This window comes from Crocuta crocuta, unplaced genomic scaffold, assembly GCF_008692635.1.
Source record: "Crocuta crocuta isolate KB4526 unplaced genomic scaffold, BGI_CrCroc_1.0 scaffold334, whole genome shotgun sequence".
NCBI classification, from domain to species: Eukaryota; Metazoa; Chordata; class Mammalia; order Carnivora; family Hyaenidae; genus Crocuta; species Crocuta crocuta.
Window position 1 is genome coordinate 2,829,965 of NW_027533260.1, and position 21,872 is coordinate 2,851,836.

Sequence of the window (21,872 nt, forward strand, 5' to 3'; positions counted from 1 at the left end):
GGGGGGGGGCTGGGTGCACAGGACTGGCAAGAGGGATCTGTCTGAGGGGACCTGAGGGCAGTGTCAGCTGCAGGTGGAAAAGGACCCTGAGATCAGTTACGTGTGACAGGACCCAGAGCTGGTGACTTCCCCTTGTCTTTGCGCATGTGTCGCTCCAGCCCAATGTGGATGAGATGTGCACTGAGACTTCTCACAAGCTGGACCTGGCGTGGGAGACGTGCCGATAAATATCCATCACCGTTATTAGCTGCTGATCAACAATTCTAGTTCATCAGTGTTGTTAAGCCTGGTGGATTCACGATCGAACAGGCAAGGGAACCGAGCTCCTTACCACGACGCAAAGGTGATCTTTGGTGGCTTCTGAACAATCAGGACTTGTCATTCCCACTTTGCAGATGAGATCACGGAAGACCAGAGAAGGGGTGTGCTGTGCCCCGTGTCACACAGACGGGAGGTGTCAGCGAGGGGGCTTTAAATCTGATTCATTAGCCCATAGCCTGTGCCCGAGTTGAAAGAAAAGAGAGCCTCAGTCTCTGCTCTGGTGAAGCTCAGACATTTGCAAAGACAAGAGTTTCAGTGCACGGTGATGGGTACTTTCATGGCAGAGGGGCCGTGACTCCTAGAAAGTACCAGAAGCCGTGGGGAATGGGTAGGGTGGTCAGAGGATCGGTCTGGAGGACTGCATCCTTGTCGAGGGAAAATGTGTGAAGGCGTGATGGGGGTGGCCATGGTGTGTGTGTGTGTGTGTGTGTGTGTGTGTGTGTCTGTTGGGAACCTTGGGAGGTCAAAGCTTCTGGAACAAAAGGTGGGTGGCAGCTGGGGGCTGCAGGAGCCTTTGTGTCAGGCCGAAAACTGGTGGGAAAGGTGTGCCTTCAGCCCTGGAAAGATCGAGAAGGGGTGTGGTGGGGCTTCTTCTGTCTGTCTCTGTCTATGTCCCTATCAGTCCATCTGCATATCAGTCTGTCTTCATCGCTGCCTGACTCTGAGCTTGATACTCTCTGTGTCTGTGACAGAGGGCAGCTGCAGAGGGAGGCAGCTGGGGCGGCTGAGGAATTCTCTGATAGGGGTATTTGAAAGACAGCACAGGCTTGGATAGAGCGTGCCTGTTTGAACCCAGAGCCGGAGAGAAAGGCTTGGGCCCTACGGTCCCCACCACCTGTCACTCAGCCCTTCTCCAGACGTTTCAGTTGCTGTCTCCTGCCCCCAGCCAGAGAGCTGGGGCACCCCCACGGGCTGGACCAAAGTGGGGCACAGGAAGATGGGGAGCCTGAGCTGTCCCAGGGGAGACCCTGCACCACGTTACTGTCCCATACCATCTCAGTAGACACAGGAGAAAGACCAAGGATCTATTCGACAAATTACCAAAATTACCAATTTATCCTAAAAAAAATTTTTTTTTACTGTTTATTTATTTTTGAGAGAGAGAGCGTGTGCACGTGAGCAGGGGAGGAAGGGGCAAAGAAAAGGAGACAGGATCTGAAGTGGGCTCTTCAATGACAGCAGAGAGCCCGACGCGGGGCTCAAACCCATTAACTGTGAGATCATGACCTGAGCCGAAAATGGGCGCTTAACCAACTGAGTCATCTAGACACCCCCAGAATGTTTGTTTAAATAAGTTTTTAACGTTTATTTATTATTGGGAAACAGAGAGAGACAGAGCATGAACAGGGGAGGGGCAGAGAGAGCATGGGGGGACAGAATCCAAAGCAGGCGCCAGGCTCTGAGCTGTCAGCACAGAGCCCAACGCGGGGTTCCAACCCACCAACCGTGAGATCATGGCCTAAGCCAAAGTCGGACGCTTAACCGACTGAGACACCCAGGTGGCCCTCTTTATTTATTTTTGAGAGAGAAAGAGAGAGAGGATCCAAAACAGGCTCTGCACCCTTACCGCAGAGCCCAATGCAGGGCTCGAACTCATGAGCATTGAGATCATGACCTGAGCTGAAGTTGGATGCTTAATTGACTGAGCCACCCAGGCGCCCCTAAAATTATCAATTTCTCTTATAGACATGCTCTCCAGAAGGATATACTGAGTAGACTGAAGAAGAATACATTTTGTTTGTTTTTCTCTTCCTCACACCTTCCCATCTTTGTCTCCCGCCCCACTCTGTGTTACCACATATCCAGGCTGCCACTTCCGGTTGCTGACTTCCGTTCTGCATTATTTTCCCTCTCTGCGCCCCGCACCATCCCGGATGGATTCTTTATGGAAAGTTCTAGAAAAGGCAAAACCAAAGTAGCAGAAAGCTGCCCAATGGCTACCTGGGGCTAGGCGTTGGGGGATTAGTTGCAAAGGAGCACCAAGAATCTCTTCTACATTTTGAAGGTGGTATTGCTTACACAGCTATGTAAGTACCAAAAATCACACTGGGCATTTAAGTGGATGCTCCCTTCTTAACAGCTTTAGTGAGATGAAATTCACACACCATGCAGGTCACCTGATTAAACTGTGAAGTTCAGGGGCGCCTGGGTGGTTCAGTCAGTTAAGCGTCCAACTCTTGATTTCAGTTCAGGGCATGATCTCACAGTTTGTGAGATTGAACCCTACATCGGGCTCTGTGCTGCCAGCATGGAGCCTGCTTGGGATTCTCTCTCTCTCCCTACCTCTCTGCCCCTCCCCTGCTCTCTCCCTCTCAAAATAAATACATAAGCTTAAAAACAAAATTAAGAACAATTTTTTAAATAAAAAATGCAACAGAATAGATCATGTATCATCAGCTCTATGATTTCACTTTGTTTTTTTTTAAGTTTATTTACTTATTTTGAGAGAGAGAGCGGGTACAAGAGAGAGGAAGAGAATCCCAAGCAGGCTCCACACTGATAGTGCAGAGCCTGATGTGGAGCTCGAACTCACGAATTGTGATATCATGACCTGAGCTGAAATCAAGAGTCAGTTGTTTAAACGACTGAGCCTCCCAGGTGCCTCTGATTTCACTTATAAAAATCTGGGGGGCTCAGTCGGTTAGACATCCAACTTCAGCTCAGGTCATGGTCTCGCGGTTTGTGAGTTCGAGCCCCGCATTGGGCTCCGTGCTGACAGCTCAGAGCCTGGAGCCTGTTTTAGATTCTGTGTTTCCTGCTTTCCCTCTGCCCCTCCCCCGCTTGTGCTCTGTCTCCGTCTCTTGAAAATAAATCAATGTAAACTTTTTAAAAAATCTGGCGAATGAGGATGGTATGATGTCATAGAGGGTGCAAGATACAGAATAGGAGGCAGATTAGACTGCTGGTTCCTGGACACCCCCCAAAAAATTCTATACCAGATTATCCATCAGGTTATCTTATGAGCCTGCACTTAAGAACTAGGAATCAGTGTGGGCTCTCTAAGAAGTACGATTTATTAGTTTTTCTGTTTATTAGTTTGTCCAGTTTATTAGTTTACGTTGTGTGTGCGTGTGTGTGTGTTATTAAGAACCAGGATACCTGGCGGTCTCGGCTTGTAGAGCACATGACTCTTGATCTGGGGGTTGTGAGTTTGAGTCCCATATTGGGTGTAGAGATTACTTTTAGAAAAGTAAAATCAAGGGCAACTGGGTGGCTCAGTCAGTTAAGCACCTGTCTTCGGCTCAGGTCATGATCTTGCACTTTGTGAGTTAGAGCGCGTCAGGCTCTGTACTGACAGGTCAGAGCCTAGAGCCAGTTTCAGATTCTGTGTCTCCCTCTCTCTGCCCCTCCTCCACTTGCATTCTGTCTCTCTTTCTCAAAAATAAACATTAGAAATTTTTTTCTTAATATTATAAAAAATAAAAATGAAACATAAAGCAAAACCTCATCTCCAAACCATCACCCATTCAAGCTGTGTAAGATCAGACTGGGGGCACTTGGCTGGCTCGTTTGGTAGAGCGGACAACTCTTGATCTCAGGGTCCTGAGTTCAAGCCCCATGCTGGGTGTGGAGACTAAAATAAAATAAATTTTTAAAAATCAGAATGGGAATTTGAATGAGTTAAATAGAGTTACTGAGGCAGAGACCTATTAGCATACTAAGTATGTGGCACCCCACTGCATGTGTCTTTTGCAAGGCAAAAGAAAGGGGCTCCAGGAGATCACCCTAGAGAGACCTTGAAGGCCTGCAAGATGTGAGGTAGTTACTAGAGCACAGATATTCTGGGGTACGTGAATGGATTGTTCTTGAAATTAAGTGTGACCACTTGACTTGCTTCAGCCACTGAAATATGAGTGGTAAACCTTTTTCCCTGTGTAATGATTTTTGGAGTATTATATATATGGGTATTTTTTTTTTTTTTTTTGCCCCAGGGAGGGGGGGTGTGTGANGAGAGAGAGAGAGAGAGAGAATCCTAAGCAGGCTCCATGCTCAAGGCAAAGCTCAATGTGGGGGCTCAATCCCATGACCCTGGGATCATGACCTGAGCCAAAATCAAGAGTCAGACGCTCAACCAACTGAGCCACCCAGGCGCCCCTTTTTATTACTTTCTTTTCAGACCAACTCCTTTACCAATATGGTGGCCATGTTTGTATCATGTGACCTCTCTGCAACTGGCCCACCATGAAAGCTGGACTCAAACATCAATCTGTTCGAGGCATCAGACTGTGTCTTTCAGGACTGTAAAATTGTGGTAGAGGGATGCGAGGAGTCTCTGTTGAGCCACTGAAATGAGACCCTCTGTTTCCACCATTACCTCTTTGGCCCCCCACCACTTTTTGCTAGGAATGTTTCAACAGCTGTGGTCTCTGCCGCTACTCTTACCCCTACAGCCCTCCCTCCACATAGCAGCCAGAGAAGTCCACACAGCAAATCAGACTGTTATTCCCCTAATCACAACCCTCTGGTGGCTTCCCATTGGTCTTAGATTAAAACTCAAAGTCCTTGCCATGGTCCACAAGGCCTCGCATGTCTGACCCTGTTAATGTCTCTACCCACATCTGTCTCTGTGTGTTCCCATCACATTGGTATCATTCTACTCTCATGTATAACTAGACTCCTCCTGCCACAGGGCCTTTGCATATGGGTTCTCAAGTCGGGTGGGGAAGTTCATGTTTTGCCTAGATCATGCCAAAGTCATGAAAGTGTCTGCAAATATAGAGCATAATTGATTTAGTTTGTTCAAGCTTCCTATGGCTGTATAACAGACTACCCCAAGACTTCACAGCATGAAACAACCATTGTTATGCTCCCAGAATCTGTGAATCGGAAATGGAGATATGGCTTATGTCTGCAACACGTCGGCAGGAACCTCAGCTAGATGCCAGGCTGACTGGAACACGGGGGGATCATCTGCACAACACGTGGAATCCTATCTGATGCCTACGCCGAAGGACTTGAAGCTGACCTCGGCTAAGACTGCTCACTGTAGCACCTGCTCGTGTCCTCTGAGTGAGGTTGGTCTTCCTCACAGCATGGTGGCTTGAGCATGGCGATGGACTGATGAGGGAGTGTTCGAGGCAGAAGTCCAAGCTGTCCTACGGGACCGGCCACCAACCCCATGCAGGTAAAGATGCTCCGCTTGAGCTCCTCAAATAAGCTGCATGAGAGACCTCAGCCCACACTGCAGGGAGCAGAGAGCCACCCAGCTGCCCCACAGGATTGTGGGAAACAATCGGTTGCCATCATTGTCAGCTGCTAGGTTTTGTTAACCCAGCCTTTGCTAGCAGGGATCCTAGCTAGGTCCACCACCACAAACGTTACCGGAAGAACAAATGGACCCTCTTCAATTTCACTGAGCCATGCTGTGCTCTGAGTTCTCAAAAGTAATCGTTCTAGGCCCTCAGAAGCCAGGGTTGCAGAAGCGGAGTCTTCCGACACACACACACACGCTACTGGCCAACAGGGCGGCGCTCTTGTGAAAACTGGGGAAGAGGTGTCCCCTTTTGGGCAAACTAGCAAAAAACGTGAGCCCTCGGGGTGAACACATGGCTTGGAGGGGAGGGTGTCAACTCTATTTGAGCCCCACTTGCCTCCTTGGCCAGATGCCTTTGTGTAGTGAGCAGCCTGCACGATTCAAGTCTTCCCTGTCCTGTGCACACAGTGCTCCCTTCCTCCTCGGTAAGAGCACCCCGGTTTTCTTTCCACAAGCCACTACTTTCAGAGGAGGCTGACCAACACCCCAGCTAAAGCGGGCAAAGATTTATTGATCTGATGCCAAGACAATCCCAGGGTCTTATTCACCTTGCCTTGTAATGCGTCTGGCAGGCATGTGACACACTTCTGGTCAGTGAGCTATGGAGGGGGGAGGGGCAGCTGCAGGAGGACTTTGGAATGTTCCCCTCACTCTTCAAAACGGACCGAAGAATGAACTTCTCTTTTGCTGCCTTGGGAAGAGGTTGTCTGCATGTGACACCCGGCTACGTGGCAGCCCTCTTGGGACCATGAGGGAGGAAGTCTGAGAGGAGGTGATGGCAGTTGAACAAGAGAGACGGAACTGGGGTCTCTGGTGACATGGCTGAGCTGCTGACTTAACGAACGCCAGAGGTGTGCCACTTCTGGTCTTCTGTGAGACACATAAATATGCGATTTCAACAAGTCAGTTGCGACTTCTGTTTCTTTCGGCCTCTGGAGTGTTCTGGTGCAAGAGGGCAGTGTCCTGGCACACAGAACAATACGCACCCTGGGCCTCTGGGAGCTGGTCTTAGGGGAGCCTGCAAAGGAGGAGGTGCCAAAGGCCAGCTAACGTCAGTGATTGAGTAGCGGGGACAGGTCCGCCGCGATGCCAATCCACTCGGGCAGGAAGGCTGCCTCTGGCTTAAAGAGTTTGAGGAAGGGGGAGTCTGGCAGGGTGTAATTGGCCAGGTAGATGGTCTCTCCCCCTGCGAGGTAGGCGGCCCAGATCCCGAATGTCCCAATGGTCATGATGGTGTGGTTGCACTGTATGAGCAGCGCGAAGTCCTTGGCCGGCGAGTTCTCGATGCCGTCCCCAGCGAACACCACATCTCCACGTGAGGCGTTGATGTTCTCGCGGCACCAGGCCATGCCGTTGCTGGTGACGACGAAGACCGGGGAATGGTAGCGGGTCCGGAACCAGTCCAGGGCCTGATCCAGGTACCGCCGGTCGGCCACCACGCCCTTCCACACCCGGGGCATCACCTGCACGTAGTCCCCCCGGCGCACGTGGACGCCCACGAAGGTGCTCGGCTGTCGCCCGTTCACCTGCAGCCGCTGCAGGAACGCCTGGGCCTCCTCCCGCACGTGGTCGTGCAGGGTGAACTCCTGCAAGATCTCGGCGCGGAGGTGGTGGTAGAAGGTCCAGGAGCAGGGGTAGCCGGTGAGGCGCACGTATTCGCCCGGGATGTGGCGGTACCGCTCCTCCATCCAGTCGTTCAGGGGGTAGTTCCTCCAGGGGATCCTGCTGGCCGTGGTGTGGTGCAGCGCGGGGAGGGTGATCCTGAAGATGGGGGCGAGCGCGCCGTGCATCTCGGCCGGGATGAAGGCCGGCCGCCCGTTCATCTTGGCCAGGGCGTACAGGGTGGCATACTCGCCCATCTGGTTCCCCAGGCGCCCTTGGGAGTTGATGGTGAACATGCCCCTGGGCGGGGTGGTCTTCTTGTTCTCCGTAGACTCCAAAACCAGTGTCTCAAACTCCCAGGTGGGGCGGATCTTCGCTAGCCGCTGCTGAAGGTGAAATATGGTAGAAGCCGTGAAGACAAAGAGGAGGATGTGGGCCATGGAGAAGAAGGAAGGCACCTGGCCGCTGAGCATGGCTGTCAGGGAAGGGAGAGCCGGCAACGTTAGCCCAGGGGATGATGGCCCCGGAGTGCTGCATGCATGTAGAAGTGTGGGGGGGTGTGCAGACGTGCGTGTGTGTGCCTGCAGGGAGGTTCACTCTGAGTGTGTGTAAATGAGCACAAATGTTCAGCTCTCTGGAGTATGTTTACACTGGGTCATATGTTCCTGTTGACACATGTCGACAGGAGTGTGTATTCACACGTGGCACGTGCGCAGTGTCTATGGTGTGCGCGCGTGTGCATATGGGTATCTATACATTGCATACATATATGGATGTGTGTGAATTTGTGTGCATACATTGGATAGGTGTACAATGTGTTGTGGGAATGTGTATATATTGTGTACACATATGGGCGTGTACTATACAGTGTGCATATATATATACATACATACATATAAGAATGTAAATACACATTGTATGTTTGCATGTGTTTATAGACTGTGAATATACTTACATGGGTGTCTATGGGCAGGACTAGTGTATAAACCTACTATTTACCGGGGATCCAGTTTCTAGAGAAATCCATTTTTGCATTTCCTGCCTATCCTCTATTCCCTCTGAAGGGAAGTTGCTCAACCACCTGACCTGTCTACCCTCCTGGCCATGGCCAACTGAACATAAGGTAAACACCCAGCTCCATGGGGTCTTTTGCCATTTATTGGCAAAATTATAACTTGTAAGGCTGGCTCTGAAAAGTACATTGGCCAGAGGCCCCTGGCTGGCTCACTGGGTTAAGCGTCTGACTCTTGATCTCATGGTTTGTGAGTTTAAGCCCCGCCGTCCAGCTCTGGGCTGACAGTGTGGAGCCTGCTTGGGATTTTTCTCTGCCCCCCACCCCGTGCTCATCCCCTCTTCCCCCCACCCCAAAATAAATAAGTAAACTTAAAAAAAAAAAAGATAAATTGGACAATTCTCTCTCTTGAATATTTTTACCTAAAGGTCAGAAGACAGTTGGCAGGCAAGTGTGCGTTTTTTCTGCCCTCACACCAACTGGGTGTTCAACAATTCAATGTAATTTTGACATTGTCTACCTGGACTTGGTATCAGATCCAACGAGTTTAAGAGTTTAGTCCCACTTCATATACCTTGGCAAGTCCTGAGCCATTCATACTTCTGACTGGTCAGTTATAAACTGGGGGCTCCCGTGACTTCCTCCTCAGGTTTGATAACTTGCTAAAATGGCTCACAGAACTCAGAACTCCTCTTATTAGAAAGCAGACAAACGCATAACTAGAGAAGAGGTACCTAGGGTAAGATCCAGAAGGGCCTTCTGCTGTCCCCATGGAGTTGAGGTGGGCCACCTTCCTGGCTCTTGGGTGTGACTCCCAACTCAGAGCCTCTCTGAAACCCCCTGCTTAAAGGTTTTATGGAGGTTTCATGATGGAGGCATGACTGATCAATCATTGGTCATTGGTGACTGACTATGTCTTTGATCCTTCTCACCTCTCCAGATATTGGGGGCTGCAGATGAACGTTCCAATCTCTTCATCGAGGCTTGGTCTTTCTGGTGACCAGATCCTGAAGCTATCTAGGGGCCTGTGAAGAGTCACCTCAACAGAGCACTATCACCCTGTCCCCCCAGGAAATGACAAGGATTGAAGGAGCCATGTGCCAGGAACGAGGCACAAAGACCAATTATCATTGTATGAGACCGCAGCTGGTGATGCTGAGAGAGAGTGGGGGTTGGAGTGGCCAACGTGTCAGATGCAGGCTGAAGCAGAGGCAGCCAGTAACCAGAAGACACCTGAAGAGATGTGCAGAGACATAAAGAGAACTGACTGAGAAAACCCAGAGAAGATCCCCTTGTATTTGAACAACCATATGACCTGTTCTTTTCAATTCTGGTTGCAACAGAAAGTCATTCCAGGAGTGGGGTGGTTGCAGTGGACCAACTTTCCGAGATTTACTGTAGTACCACAGTGGGGGGCGGGAGGGACTGAGAAATCCACATCCCAGGACGTAAAACTTGGACTGGTGGTTTGTAAAGAGACGTGGTCAATCCGGCTCTTGCCTGGGACCCCCTAGAACAAAATCAAGGTCCAAACAGGATAGGGGTTTGGAGATATGGTTATTGAGTGTGAGTAAAACAGCTGAAAGTAAAGGAAAAGCAAGGAGTGAACCGGTTCTGACTTCCCATTATGGCTGGAGGCCAGGAAGGAAAAGCAGAACAAACACTGCTCAGGATGGTCACAGTCAACACTTTGTTATGGCTGAAGATTGTCCCTAGAAGTGACTGATGGGCTTTGTCATTCTGCAGTCTAGGCTGGAGCCACACCTGCAGCGCGTCGCCACAGCAAAAGTCCAGGTTTGGCCGCTGATCAGCTTTGGACTTGGAATCATGCAAATGGGGAGATCCGGGAGGAGTCAAAGGTAGGAAGCCCTTTCTGCTCCCCCAGCTCTCCCACAAGACTTCCCCCTTCCTTCCCTGGGAATGTGAGGTTCCCGCCCAGCTTTTTAAAAACTCTTTCTCATGAGCAGGCTTTCATCAAAGCATAACATAGAGGCTCTGCACGGAGGTAGATTAAAGATGAAAGGTTTCTGGTTGATTCGGTCCACTGTTTGTGTTCCTCGGCCAAAGTACTGAATCAAGTGGCCATTCAGAAGAGAATACTGGGGAGAAATTAAGCAGGGTGTGACCTGGCTGAAACCGGGAAGCTTCCAAAAGCTATGCAAATAAGGTCCTTTATGGTTAATTACAGCTGATAAAAGTTGGCACAGGACCTAACGTAGCAATATCCCTGTTTCTAAGTCACTGCTACCCTCATAGCCCATCAAGACTACCTGCATTATCTTTCTAGAAGCAACTCAGGCTTGTCAACTAGATGCCCGGATTTGCGTTGAACCAAATCAGGCAGGGGGTCTGTCTGGGCCCCTTGGGTCATCACCAGGCATTGAGCCTATCCAGAAATGGACTCCTGGATGGTACAATCCCCTCTAGCCCCCTTCGGCTTGAAATGCAAGGGGCCAGGGAACCTGGGTCTACTGAATAAGGTTCATTTCACAGCTCCTCGGATGCTCAGTATTCCTGGTCAAAAGATCCAGATCAGGCCCCTTCCTCATCACCACTGAAAGTAAAGCCTCTGTTCCCTAAGCCCAACAAGGAATATGCAGAGAGGACACATGACTCAGTGGGCACGCCCTGATCACAGGCTGTGGACTGCAGGCTCCCACACTCATTAGCTGTGTGATTCTGAGGAGGCAACTTGACCTTTCTGAGAAGTAAAACAGTACCCTTTGGTCTTATCACATACAGGGGTCGACTGGGGGGCTCAGTCGGTCAAGCATCCGACTCTTGATTTCAGCTCAGGTCATGATCTCACAGTTTCGTGAGCTCGAACCCTGCTTTAGGCTCTGCACTGGCAGGGTGGCGCCTCCTTGGGATTCTCTCTCTCTCTCTGCCCCTCTCCTACTCGTGCTGTGTCTGTCTCTCTCAACATAAATAAATAAACTTATTTAAAGAGGTTTTTTTTTTAAAATGATCGCACACAAAGCAAAGAGCCCTGCTCTATGGGGCTGAAATGGGAACAGACCTACAAGATGAATGAATTTCATCCAGAGGTTGTGAATTCCTGGATGCACTAGGGTGACCCCATACCATCAGAAGTTAATATGGTGGGGGGCGCCTGGGTGGCTCAGTTGGTTGAGCTTCCGACTTCAGCTCAGGTCAAGATCTCACAGTTCGTGGGTTCGAGCCCCGCGTCGGGCTCTGTGCTGACAACTAGCTCAGAGCCTGGAGCCTGCTTCGGATTCTGTGTCTCCCTCTCTCTCTGACCCTCCCCTGCTCATGCTGCCTCTCTCTCTCTCTCTCAGAAATAAATACATTAAAAAAAAAAAGAAGTAGATATGGTGGATTGAGGTGACTTTGGGGGCTGTCCCTCCGAGGAGTGGGTGAGTGTGTGCGATTCTACTTGCCATGCTTAATGTTTTTTTAAGTTTGTTTTTTTTAAAAATATTTATTTATTTAAGAGACACACAGAGAGAGAGAGAGTGAGCAGGAGAGGGGCAGAGAGAGAGCTTGAGAGAGAATCCCAAGCAGGCTCCATGCTGTGAGTGCAGTGCCTGATGCGGGGCTTGAACCCATGAGATCATGACCTGACAGAAATCAAGAGTCTGATGCTTAACCGACTGAACCACCCAGGTGCCCCTGATTTTTCTTTTTTTTTAAATGGAATTGAGAGTATGAGATAAAGCGTATGTGTGATGGCAATCCAGGGGTAGACTGCGGGAAGGTAGTACACTTTTGCCCACTCAACCCATAGACCTTGTGTGTTATGTGTTGGGTTGTGTCTGTCTACAAAAGGCATATTGAAATCCTAACTCCTGATACTGCACAATATGACCTCATTTGGAGACCAGGTCTTTACAGAAGTGACCAAGTTAAAGTGAGGTCATCCTGAGGTGGACTCTAATCCAATAGCTTTTTAAAAAATTAAAAAAAAAAAAAGTAAAACGCAACTGGTAGGGCATCATATGACTTTGGTCCAGGCTGGCCTTGTGTGGACGTGGGTGTAGGCTCAAGAGACAGAGACGCATCTGTATTCACCAGAGTCTCTCCCTTGGGAATTTGAGGGTAGAAGCACAGGGAGGGTGGCTGGTTGGTAGTGGGCTCCGCAGCTCAAGGGCCTGTTAAAGCCCAAGCGCAGCCATACTGAGCCGTATCTAAGATGGACTAGAGAAATCCATGCGCACAGCGGACTGGACCCCGAGAAGAAAAAGTTACGAGGCTACCGAGGGAGGCATGGAACGCATGACCGCCCCCCATGGCTTCTCGGTTCCTGTTTTCTCAAGGCCACAGGTGCTTACATCCCTGTCCACATCCAGCCAGATTCCTCGAACCCCGGCCCTGACTCCCCTGCCCTGACTCCGGGTAGAAGGAACTCTCTGGAGACTGGGAAGCAGGAGGAAGCTGGGGAGAGAGGGGACGCCCAAGGTAGGAGGAGGGAGAGTGGCCTGTGCTTTCTTCCCACTTCTGGGTGCTTCTCTCTTCCTTTCTCCAGCTAGCTTGTGAGCATTTGAAGGGCAAAGAGTAGACTTGGCTTCTCTGTCTGGTTGTGAAATTGCCAAGCACAGGACATAGAAACAATGGAGGCCCAGGGAAGTGCTTGTGGGGAGGCAGAAGAATGGAGGGAGGGAGGAAAGAGAGAAGGAGAGGAGGAGGGAGGGAGGAAGGAAGGAGAGAAGAGACAGATGTAGAAAGAGACAGGAAAAGAGAAAGAGGGACATAAAAAGAAATGGAGAGAAAGACAGGGACACAGCCAGCCAGCCAGACAGACAAAGAGAGATGGAGACACGGAGAGAAAGATGGAGGCAGGGAGAAAGAAACAGAGGCAGGAAGAGACAAATCACAGGAGAGACAGAGAGAGAGAACGAAGGCAGGCGGAAATAGATCCGCGCTCTGCCCGGCTCTGGCCTCTGTTCTGTCCCAGTTCTGTGTCTCCAGGTGCGTCACTTGGGATCATTCAGTCCCAGTCTCTTGATCTCAGACGCAGGTCCATGAAGGAAGGGGCAATGTTGGCCTTATTCCCTCTCTGTCCCCCGCAGCCCTCGGAAACGGGGCTGGACACGCGGGAAAGGCGCGAAGAAGGAATGTGGGGCTCCACCTGTCCAAGCCCAGTCTGTCTGGATCTGTTGCTGTCCCTCCGCTCAGCAAGTCTCTGCTGACACCTCCCTGCCTTGAGTTCCTCATTTCTCGTTTCTTTTTTTTTTCTTTTCTTCTTTTTTTGGTCTCCATTTCCCAGCACCCAAGAGGTAAAGAGATGAATCTTCACCATTCAGCTTCATGATCAGACCTCTCCATCTCTGGCCTGGCCCTGAATGTCCCCTTGGAATTTGTGTGCCGCAGACAGAAAGACAATAAGGCTAGCTTTGTTTGGGTGAAAAGGAAGGCAGAATGTTCTAGAACAGCGTCTCTCAGCTTCCTTGGTGGTTCCCTCCTTCCTCACCCGGGAAGGGGCATGGCCCACTGCTGAGGGGCCTAAGGGAAGCGCCTATAGACCTTGACCCCTGTCCTTGAGCCAGGCGGTGGGGGGAGGAGGGCAGGGAGGCTCACAGGGTGAAGGAAAACCTGGTGTCTGGGAGCGGAGTCTGGTCTGGAGAGAAGCCCAGTGGGATGCGGTCAATTAGCCTCTTAATGGCTGTGACTCTGGCCAAGAAGGGCTTTACCCCTCCGCTGTCAGCCAAAATCTGGGGATAACTACCTCTCTCTGGGGCTGTGGGAGCACAATGGCTCAGGAAATCGGAGTGAGTGCTTAACCGCGTGGGCCAGTCTTGCAAGTCAGTGGACACGCCCCCATCTGGGAGCCAAGGAGGGGCACCTGGGTGGCTTAGCTGGTTAAGCGTCTGGACTCTAACTTCCGCGCAGGCCATGAGCCCAGGGTGGTGGGATGGAGCCCCACCTCATGCTCCGTGCTGGAGCTTAAGATTCTCTCTCCCCCTCTGCTCCCCACCCCCAAATAAAAAAGCAAAGGAAAGTGAGGCTCAGAGCCTAGTCAGAGAGGGGGCAGGCCTGGGCCAGGGAGCTGGGCACCGGAAGCCTGGGAGAGCAGCAGCCCGCCTGACATCTGTGGGGAATTTCTGGGGAATGCCAACAGCCAGCTTCTGGAAAGTGGGAGAAGCCTGCCTTCGCCATATCCCAGGGGGATCGGAAAGTCCCGCACCTGCTTTAGGCCCTTTCAGCCATCCACGGAGGGAGCGGGAAGAGGAAAGGTCAAGAGCCCTTTCTTCATCCGGGTCCCCTAGGGGCCATCCCTTGGGGGGATCGAGGCAAGGAGGGTTGGGGAACAGAAAGGAGCCCCAACTTTGAAGGAGGAGCCCAGCCTGCAGGTCTTTCAGAAAAACGGGGCTGCCCATAATAAGCGCTCGCTCGCTCGCTCGCTCTCACCCCAAGCTGAGATGGTCCCCATCTCTTCCCAGGCTGTCCCCGGGGCGAGCCCGGATCACCCAGTTCGCTCCCCTCCCTGCTGCTCCGGCCGTTATGGGTGTGTCCTGTCCTTCCCACCCCCGGCAATTTCGCACTGTAAGCACATCTCTGGGGAAGAACTTGGTGCACAGATGTGAGGCCACCACCTGCAAGTCACCAGCTTTATTCCCAGGACTGGAACGGAAGGCGGGGGGTGGCTTGGGGGCCAGGAAGGAACGGAAGGCGGGGGGTGGCTCGGGGGCCATGGATCGCTGGGGCCACGGTGGGGCTGGAGGTGGGGGCGGCAGCAGACTCGGGGACCCTGGGACCCCTGGGTCCCGTGGGTGGGTCCGGCGACCCCGAGGTCGCAGGCGGTGGGGGAGCAGCCCCGAGAGGCGAACAGGAAACTCGCGCACTACAGGCCATGCCCTGCACAGTGATTCACAGGTAGGTGCCAGGAAACTGGTGACAGGTGGGAGCGAGCTGGTGGCCTGGGGTTGGGGATGAGGAAGGTGGAGGCGATGAGGGAGGGTGGGGGCTCCCGTAGTCGATCTGCAGGGAAGGAAGGTGAGGGGAGCCGAGCAGGGCGGCGGCTGGGGGAGCTGACAGGGAGATGAGACAGCTGGGGTGCTGGGGGCAGAGGAGGTGGGCTCCTGGGCTGTGAGGGGTGGACCCTCTGCTTGCGGAGACCCCGGGGCGGGGCGGGGGGGCTTCCTGGAGGNGCGCGCGCTCTCGCCAGCGCGCTGCGGGTGGGGGGGGAGCCCCCCTCACCTCGCCGTCTCTCACCTGGTTCCGGGTGCAGGAATCGGGGGGGTGGGGGCCGACGCCGTGGTTGCTCGGCGAGCAGATCAGGGTGCTCCGTCGTCTGAGAGCGACTCTACACCCAGAAAACTGAACCTTCCAGCAACCGGGTCCGGAAAGCNACCTGGCCTCCGGGAGCCGTAGGGGGGCGGGGGGCGGGGCTTCGGGATCCAGGTGTGCCCCCGCGCCGCACCTCCCTCCCCGCGTCACCGCGGGGATGCTGGCCGGGGGAGGGGCGGGCCGAGTCCTGCCCGGCCGGGCTCGTCCAGACTGAGGCTTCTCAGGGTCCTGGGTTTCTTTATTTTGGCCACAACTGTAGCGTTTCCGTGATCTGTCAGCCTCATTCTATCTTCACCACCAGGTGAGGGCGACGCAGTCAGCAGCCCTGTGGTGCAGACGGAGGTTCCAAGGCTCAGAGACGTGAAGTAACCAGCTCAAGGTCACACGGCTAGAAAATGGGAGAAGCTGGAATTTGAAACCAGGCTGTCGAGGATCTCGGAAAACACAGGGTGATACCGACTCTTCTCCCTTCCCCTGCTTTCCAGAAAGTTTCTCTTGGGAAACAAAAATCCCCTGGGGCGCCTGGGTGGCTTAGTCGGTTAAGGGTCCGACTTTCGCTTAGGTCATGATCTCGCGGTTCGTGGGTTCGAGCCCCGCGTCGGGCTCTGTGCTGACTGCCAGCCCGGAGCCTGGAGCCTATTTCAGAGTCTGTGTCTCCCTCTCTCTCTCTAACCCTCCCCTGCTCACACTGTATCTCTCTCTCTCAGAAATAAATACAACATGAAAAAAATAAGAAGAAGAAAAGAAAGTTACAGCCGCGGTTCCGCGCGGGCAGGGGGAGCCTGCTTGGGACTCTCTCTCCCTCGCTTCATGCTTTCTCTCTCTCCAAGTAAATAAAATAAAACTTAAAAAAAAAAAATCTGAATCTGATCAAGCCTCTCAAGTGCGATCACCGGTTTTCAGAAAAACAGGAGGGTGAAGTTTGCCAGTGAACGGACACCGGGAGGGTGCGCTGAGCCAAGTCCAGAATGTGGGACAGTCCCCAGGGCATAGGACCCGGCTTCCCCAGCACTGGAAGAAAGGAACAAGCACGGGGAGCCTTATAACATGAAAGCAGGTCCTGGGCTCTGAAACCTATAAACAGGCCTTTGACCCAAATGGATGTCTGACGGGATGTTTAAGTCCCAGGGTTTATCAGCCTCAGTTCTCAGCCACTAAGTGCCATGGTGACATCGGACAACCACTGTGACAACTAAAAATCCCCCACAGATGCCCAGAATGCCCCCCTTAGTGGGGGTGGGGGCCAACACTCCCAAACTGAGGGCCGCCTCTACCCCCTCACATCTTCTGTTTCAAGACCAGGGCAGGCCGGGAAATGCTCTAACAGCCGGGTGTCTGGGGTAAAACAAATCCCCGGTTGGTAGGGGCGGTGGCATTTGCCAATTTCCATGGTGTAAATACCCTCCCCCACCCCCCCACCCCATGGCCAATGTCAAGCAACCAGCGTGACATCACTGAACACAGAACTGCAAAGAAAACACTGTTCCCTTGGCCCCGGGGGCGGGGGACAGCGACACTGTTCTATAATAGGTCCCTGCAGACACAGTAAATGTAAATAACGCCCGGAATAGATAACAGCAAAACCTAATAAAATAATTCCAGCAGGAGGAATTTTGACCTTTGGTTTGATAAAATGTGTTCAATGTCGATATAGTTTTTAAAATGTATTTGTTGGGGCGCCTGGGTGGCTTAGTCGGTTAAGCGTCCGACTTTCGCTTAGGTCATGATCTCGCGGTTCGTGGGTTCGAGCCCCATGTCAGGCTCTCAGAAATAAATAAAACATTAAAAAATTTTTTTTAAGAATAAACATTTTTAAAAAATAAAAACAAAAACAAAAACAAAGAAAGAAAAAACAAAGCAAAGCAAAGCAAAGCAAAAGAAAGCCAAAGAGAAAAACTCTAGGTCACACACAGGTGATACAGACACAGGATGTAATCAAGTCACTTGCTCCCAAACCCCTGGGCCGTCCTTGACCAGTTGGGAGTGAAGTTTAGTCTAACCCTTCCTGAGCCACCAGGAACCCCCATAATCCTCTGTTCCTGGTCCCTCCCCAGAACAGATCTTTATGTTCATTTTGCATCTTGAATGATAATAAAACAATAATAATGACACTAAAAATATCTGTAAAGGCCATAGGTTCCCCAAAGGCAGGAAATCTATCGATGTTACTCATTGCTGTACGTCATGAACAACCATAGCCATTACATTTGGGGATTGCTTGTTACACAGCAGTAGCTAACTGAAACACCTCCCATTAAGGTGACAGTTCCCTGAAGTCATGTCCATTTTGCTGGCTCTTAGGTCCTTGCTGTCTAGAACGTTTCCTGGAAGATAGTAGGTGCTCTATACATATTTGTGGAAAGAAGGGAGGAAGGAATTAGGGAGGGGTTTTCAGACCTCCATCTCCTGAGATGTTGTCCATGAGAGGTAAGTGAACCCGATAACTTCCCAGCAGCCTCTATGTGTGTATAATAACGTGTGTGCTGGTGGGCATGCACATCTACACAGTACTCACTACCATGACCAGGGCCGGGGGTGCCAGAATGAAGAGTCGTTACCTACTGAAGAGCTGTCCCTCACCCCCAGGACTCTGGAACACATTGCCAGACCTCTATGTAGGTAAACAGTGACATAAATGAGTATCTAAGTCCGGGATGTGTGTGGTTTTTAACCACGGGGTTAGAGGGGCCCCGGGCTGCATGTGGGCTTTGTGGATGGGGCGCGTGTGTGGTGACCACAGGCAAGGTGCATAGGGATTGCCAAGTGGAGGGTGAAATGCTCGAGCTCCCCTCCACCTCCCGCCACCCACAGGCTCTGCGGCAGTGAGGAGACACTCCGTGTCAGCTAAAGGGCTCTTCCAAAGCTTCCTCCAGCCTCCCTGCTAGGGCTCCGAGCAGCAACGCCCATGAAGGTTCCCTGTGGTCTCTGCCATCAGACTGGGAGCCCTATGGGCTGGAAACCAGGGTGAGGCCACCCTAAGATTGTCCCCGGGCACAAAAAGGGGTGTCGGTAGGAGCCCCTGGGGGCCTCAGTCAGTTAACCTTCAGACTCCTCATTTCGGCTCAGATCGTGATCTTACGGTTTTCATGGGATGGAGCCCTGTGTCCAGCTCTGCGCTGATAGCGTGGAGCCTACTTGAGATTCTCTTTTCTTCTCTTTCTGCCCCTCCCCCAATCCCTCTAGCTCTGTCTCTCAAAATGAACATGTAAACTTAAAAAAATAATAATAAAAATAGGGGCACCTGGGTGTCTTCGATTAGGTGTCTGACTTCAGCTCAGGTCATGATCTCACGGTTCGTGAGTTTGAGCCCCGCATTGGGCTTGTGCTGACAGCTAGGAGCCTGCAGCCTGCTTCAGATTCTATCTCCCCCTCTCTCTGCCCCTCCCCTGCTTGTACTCTGCTTCTCTCTCAAAAAAAAATTAAACATTAAAAAATAAATAAATAAATAAATAAAATAAAAATGTGTACCAAATAACATGCNCCCTAATAGTCTCAAAATTCTCTTTTTTTTTTCTTTTTCCTTTTATTTGTTTTTTTTAATGTTTACTTTTTTTTTTCATTGGAGAGGACATCCAGATTAAGGTTTACTTATTCTTTTTTTAAAATTTTTAAAAATTTTTTTTATTTATTTGTGTGTGTGAGAGAGAGAGAGACAGCATGAGCAGGGGAGGGTCAGAGAGAGAGGGAGACACGGAATCTGAAGCAGGCTCCAGGCTCTGAGCTGGCTGTCAGCACAGAGCCTGACGTGGGGCTCGAACCCACAAATCTTGAGATCATGACCTGAGCCGAAGTTGGACGCTTAACCGACTGAGCCACCCAGGCGCCCCTAAGGTTTACTTATTCTTTTAAAAAAAATTTTTAATGTTTTATTTATTTCTGAGAGAGAGAGAGAGACAGTGTGAGCAGGGGAGGGTCAGAGAGAGAGGGAGACACAGAATCTGAAGCAGGATCCAGGCCTGACATGGGACTCGAACTCACGAATCGCAAGATCATAACCTGAGCCAAAGTCGGACGCTTAACCTACTGAGCCACCCAGGCACCCCTTCTTCTTCCTTTTAACCACCACAAACACACCCTCATGCAAAAGTGGAACTCCATGGGTCCCATCCCCACCTGGGATGGCACCCTTTTCCCTGTGTGCATAACAGCTAACAGTCCCTTTATGTGTCACCATGCCAGGTGCGGTTGATGTTTTAATCACCATTTGCTTGAGATCTAATTCACATACTATAAAATGTAAAGTATACAAATCACTTGACGTATACAATTTGGTGGCTTGTATTTGGTGGCCTACGGATCAGTGGCTTATAAACCAGAGTGGCTGCAGAGTCGTGCACTCATCCCCGCAGTCATTCTAGAACATGTTCATCCCCCCAAAAGAAAGCCTGAACCCATTAGCGCTCACTGCCCACTGCCTCCCAACCTCCCGGCCCCAGACACCCATCAATCTGCTTTCTGTCTCTGTGGATTTGCCTTTTCTGGACATTTCATGTGAACTATGAGATCAAGACCTGAGCCGAAATCCAGAGTCAGATGCTTAAGAGGGAGCTCAGGCTCCAGAGGGAGCCTCCCAGACGCCCCCTGTCACGTACTGTTTAATCCTCAGAGAGGTGAAGTCATTTGCCCTGGGTCACACAGCCAGCGGGGGTGTGGGAGCCTGACTTCCGCAGCCTGTGGCCAGAGCGCATGCACGTGCGCTTAACCACTGAGCTCTGTGTCCCCTCTGAGTCACTGCAGGGGAAATATATACCCTGGAGGCTTTCCTTTCCATGGTGATGAGGAAGTGGTCTTGTCTCCACAACCTGCGGGCTATAAGGCTGGGAATCTCACGAACCTGAGCTGAGCTGTGAAGTGAACCTCATTCTGCGAACGCTACCTCCCCGGCTCCTTGCATTTGAGTCCAAGGCTGCCAGAGGGGAATGTACCACCCGGAAATCCATTTCCGGTTGGGCTCAACCCCTGGTCTCCACCCAAGGTGCCGGGACCCCCAGCTGGGTTGGCTCAATTCAAGTACAGGCATTTGGTTGCCAAGCCCTGAGTTTCTTCTGGAAGGATAGCTTTCTGGGCTCTGGGGGTTTTGGGGACTTATAGATGACAAGCAGGGATGTGGGTGCTGGGTCACCCCACATCCAGGATGTGGCATGCCTGTACAGCCTCTATAAGCTTCCCACGTTCAACCAGGTCACCCCCGGCGGGACTCAGCCCCACCAAGTGCTCTCCCCTTATGGCCCCTGGGTTCCGTGATCTGACCAGAAACACAGGTCTGGGCCAAGGCAGCCCGTGTCTAATCTGCTGGTGCGTGGAGTGAGGAGCTGGGCACCAGCTCAACGCTTGTCCAAGTCACTCAATAAATATACACGAAGCACCCTATCAGCTTCCCCAGGTTGCTCTTAACCGCACGCTGCAAACTGTGTGCCTTTGAACAATAGAAAACCATTCCCTCCCAATCAGGGGCTAGAAGCTGATCTTGGCCACACGGCGCGTGCCGTCCCCTCGTGTGTCCATGTCACCTGCCACGTCGGAGGTGGGGCCCCCACCCTACCCCAGCATGACCTCGTTTTAACTAATTTATCTGCAAAGACCCTGTTAGGCAAATAAGGGCACATTCTGAGATCCTGGACATTAGCGTTTCCACCGATCTTTTTTGGGGGGCGGGGGGACACAATTCGACCCGTAACAAACACATGCTGTTTGGAGTACTGGGCTAAGGGGTTCCTGCCTTGGGCTTCCTCCCGTCCCCCTCCCCGTGGTGGGGACCAGGTGGGAGGTCTTTGAGCCCAGGGCGGAGCTCAGCAAATATTTGTTGACTGAATGAGTGCAATTTATGGTTGACAGCTGGCCAATTTCTGCTTTGGCCCTAATGAAATAAAAGTCACTTACTTCCTTTTCCAAACAAGGGAACAGAGCTGGGGCCCCTTAGCATTTAAATTAAACAGAACGAACTAGAAGCTTACTGTGCTGCTCCACCCAGCTCCCGGAAGCCAGCAGCGTCCAGTCTGTCACCCAGCGGGGCTCCTTCCCAGCGGAGACGTCCCGGGAGATAATGTGGGAGGGGGGCTGGGAGGGGGGATCCTCAGAGTCTTCCCCCAGGGCCTACATCGTCCCCAGGATGTTCTGATAGGGAAAAACCTGTTATAAGATGGCCGACAGGACTGATAAGGAAATACCTGTCCCGGACCAGAGACTCCCCCTTCCGGGTTCTTCTTCCCACCCTGCTTATCGCACGCATTAATGAGGAATGCGGAAGTAACAGGCGATAAATTTCTCCCTCTGCTGATGCTCAGGCTCAGCCCTCTGCAGAAAGGTCTCCTCTGAGCCCATCGGGGTAAAATAAACCTCCCGCCTTCCAAGATCTCCGAGTGCCCTTGGTTCTTCCGTCGAGGGATCCAGCCCAGATTCCGTAACAGTTCGAGAAGAGAGAGGTGGGAGGCGGGC

General features: G+C 51.7%; 2 protein-coding genes across 9 annotated transcripts in view; one reads left to right on the plus strand and one right to left on the minus strand.

Annotated features, from left to right (window-relative positions):
* The window catches only part of MAMSTR (MEF2 activating motif and SAP domain containing transcriptional regulator), a 13,777-nt gene extending 7,798 nt beyond the window's left edge, over window positions 1-5,979 (plus strand). The window contains exon 10 of the mRNA XM_077747495.1: window positions 5,136-5,979. Coding sequence (XP_077603621.1) covers window positions 5,136-5,200 — 65 coding nt within the window. The 3' untranslated portion in view covers window positions 5,201-5,979. The remainder of the gene's footprint in view (window positions 1-5,135) is intronic.
* LOC144217783 (galactoside alpha-(1,2)-fucosyltransferase 2-like) lies at window positions 38-21,629 on the minus strand. Of its 8 annotated transcripts, none has more exons than XR_013330948.1 (2): window positions 15,363-15,496; window positions 38-497 (listed from the first exon to the last, which is right to left on the minus strand). XR_013330948.1 is itself a non-coding variant. In XM_077747499.1 (2 exons), the coding sequence occupies exon 2, from the start codon at window positions 7,648-7,650 to the stop codon at window positions 6,628-6,630; it is 1,023 nt and encodes a 340-aa protein (XP_077603625.1). In that variant the 5' UTR covers window positions 7,651-7,652; window positions 21,392-21,629; the 3' UTR covers window positions 6,067-6,627. The 8 variants fall into 8 exon arrangements, 3 of the variants coding, with proteins under 3 accessions (XP_077603625.1, XP_077603627.1, XP_077603624.1); XM_077747499.1 differs by lacking the exons at window positions 38-497; window positions 15,363-15,496 and adding exons at window positions 6,067-7,652; window positions 21,392-21,629; XM_077747501.1 differs by lacking the exon at window positions 38-497 and adding an exon at window positions 6,067-7,652.
* Between the last annotated feature and the right edge of the window lie 243 nt (window positions 21,630-21,872).

Bases quoted from the DNA above. Each gene is read 5' to 3' on its own strand.
- LOC144217783 (XM_077747498.1), bottom strand. From the start codon at position 9,167: ATGAAGAGATTGGAACGTTCATCTGCAGCCCCCAATATCTGGAGAG. The intron at 7,653-9,121 runs GTGAGAAGGATC...CTTCCCTGACAG, and splicing joins AGCCCCCAATATCTGGAGAG to CCATGCTCAGCGGCCAGGTG.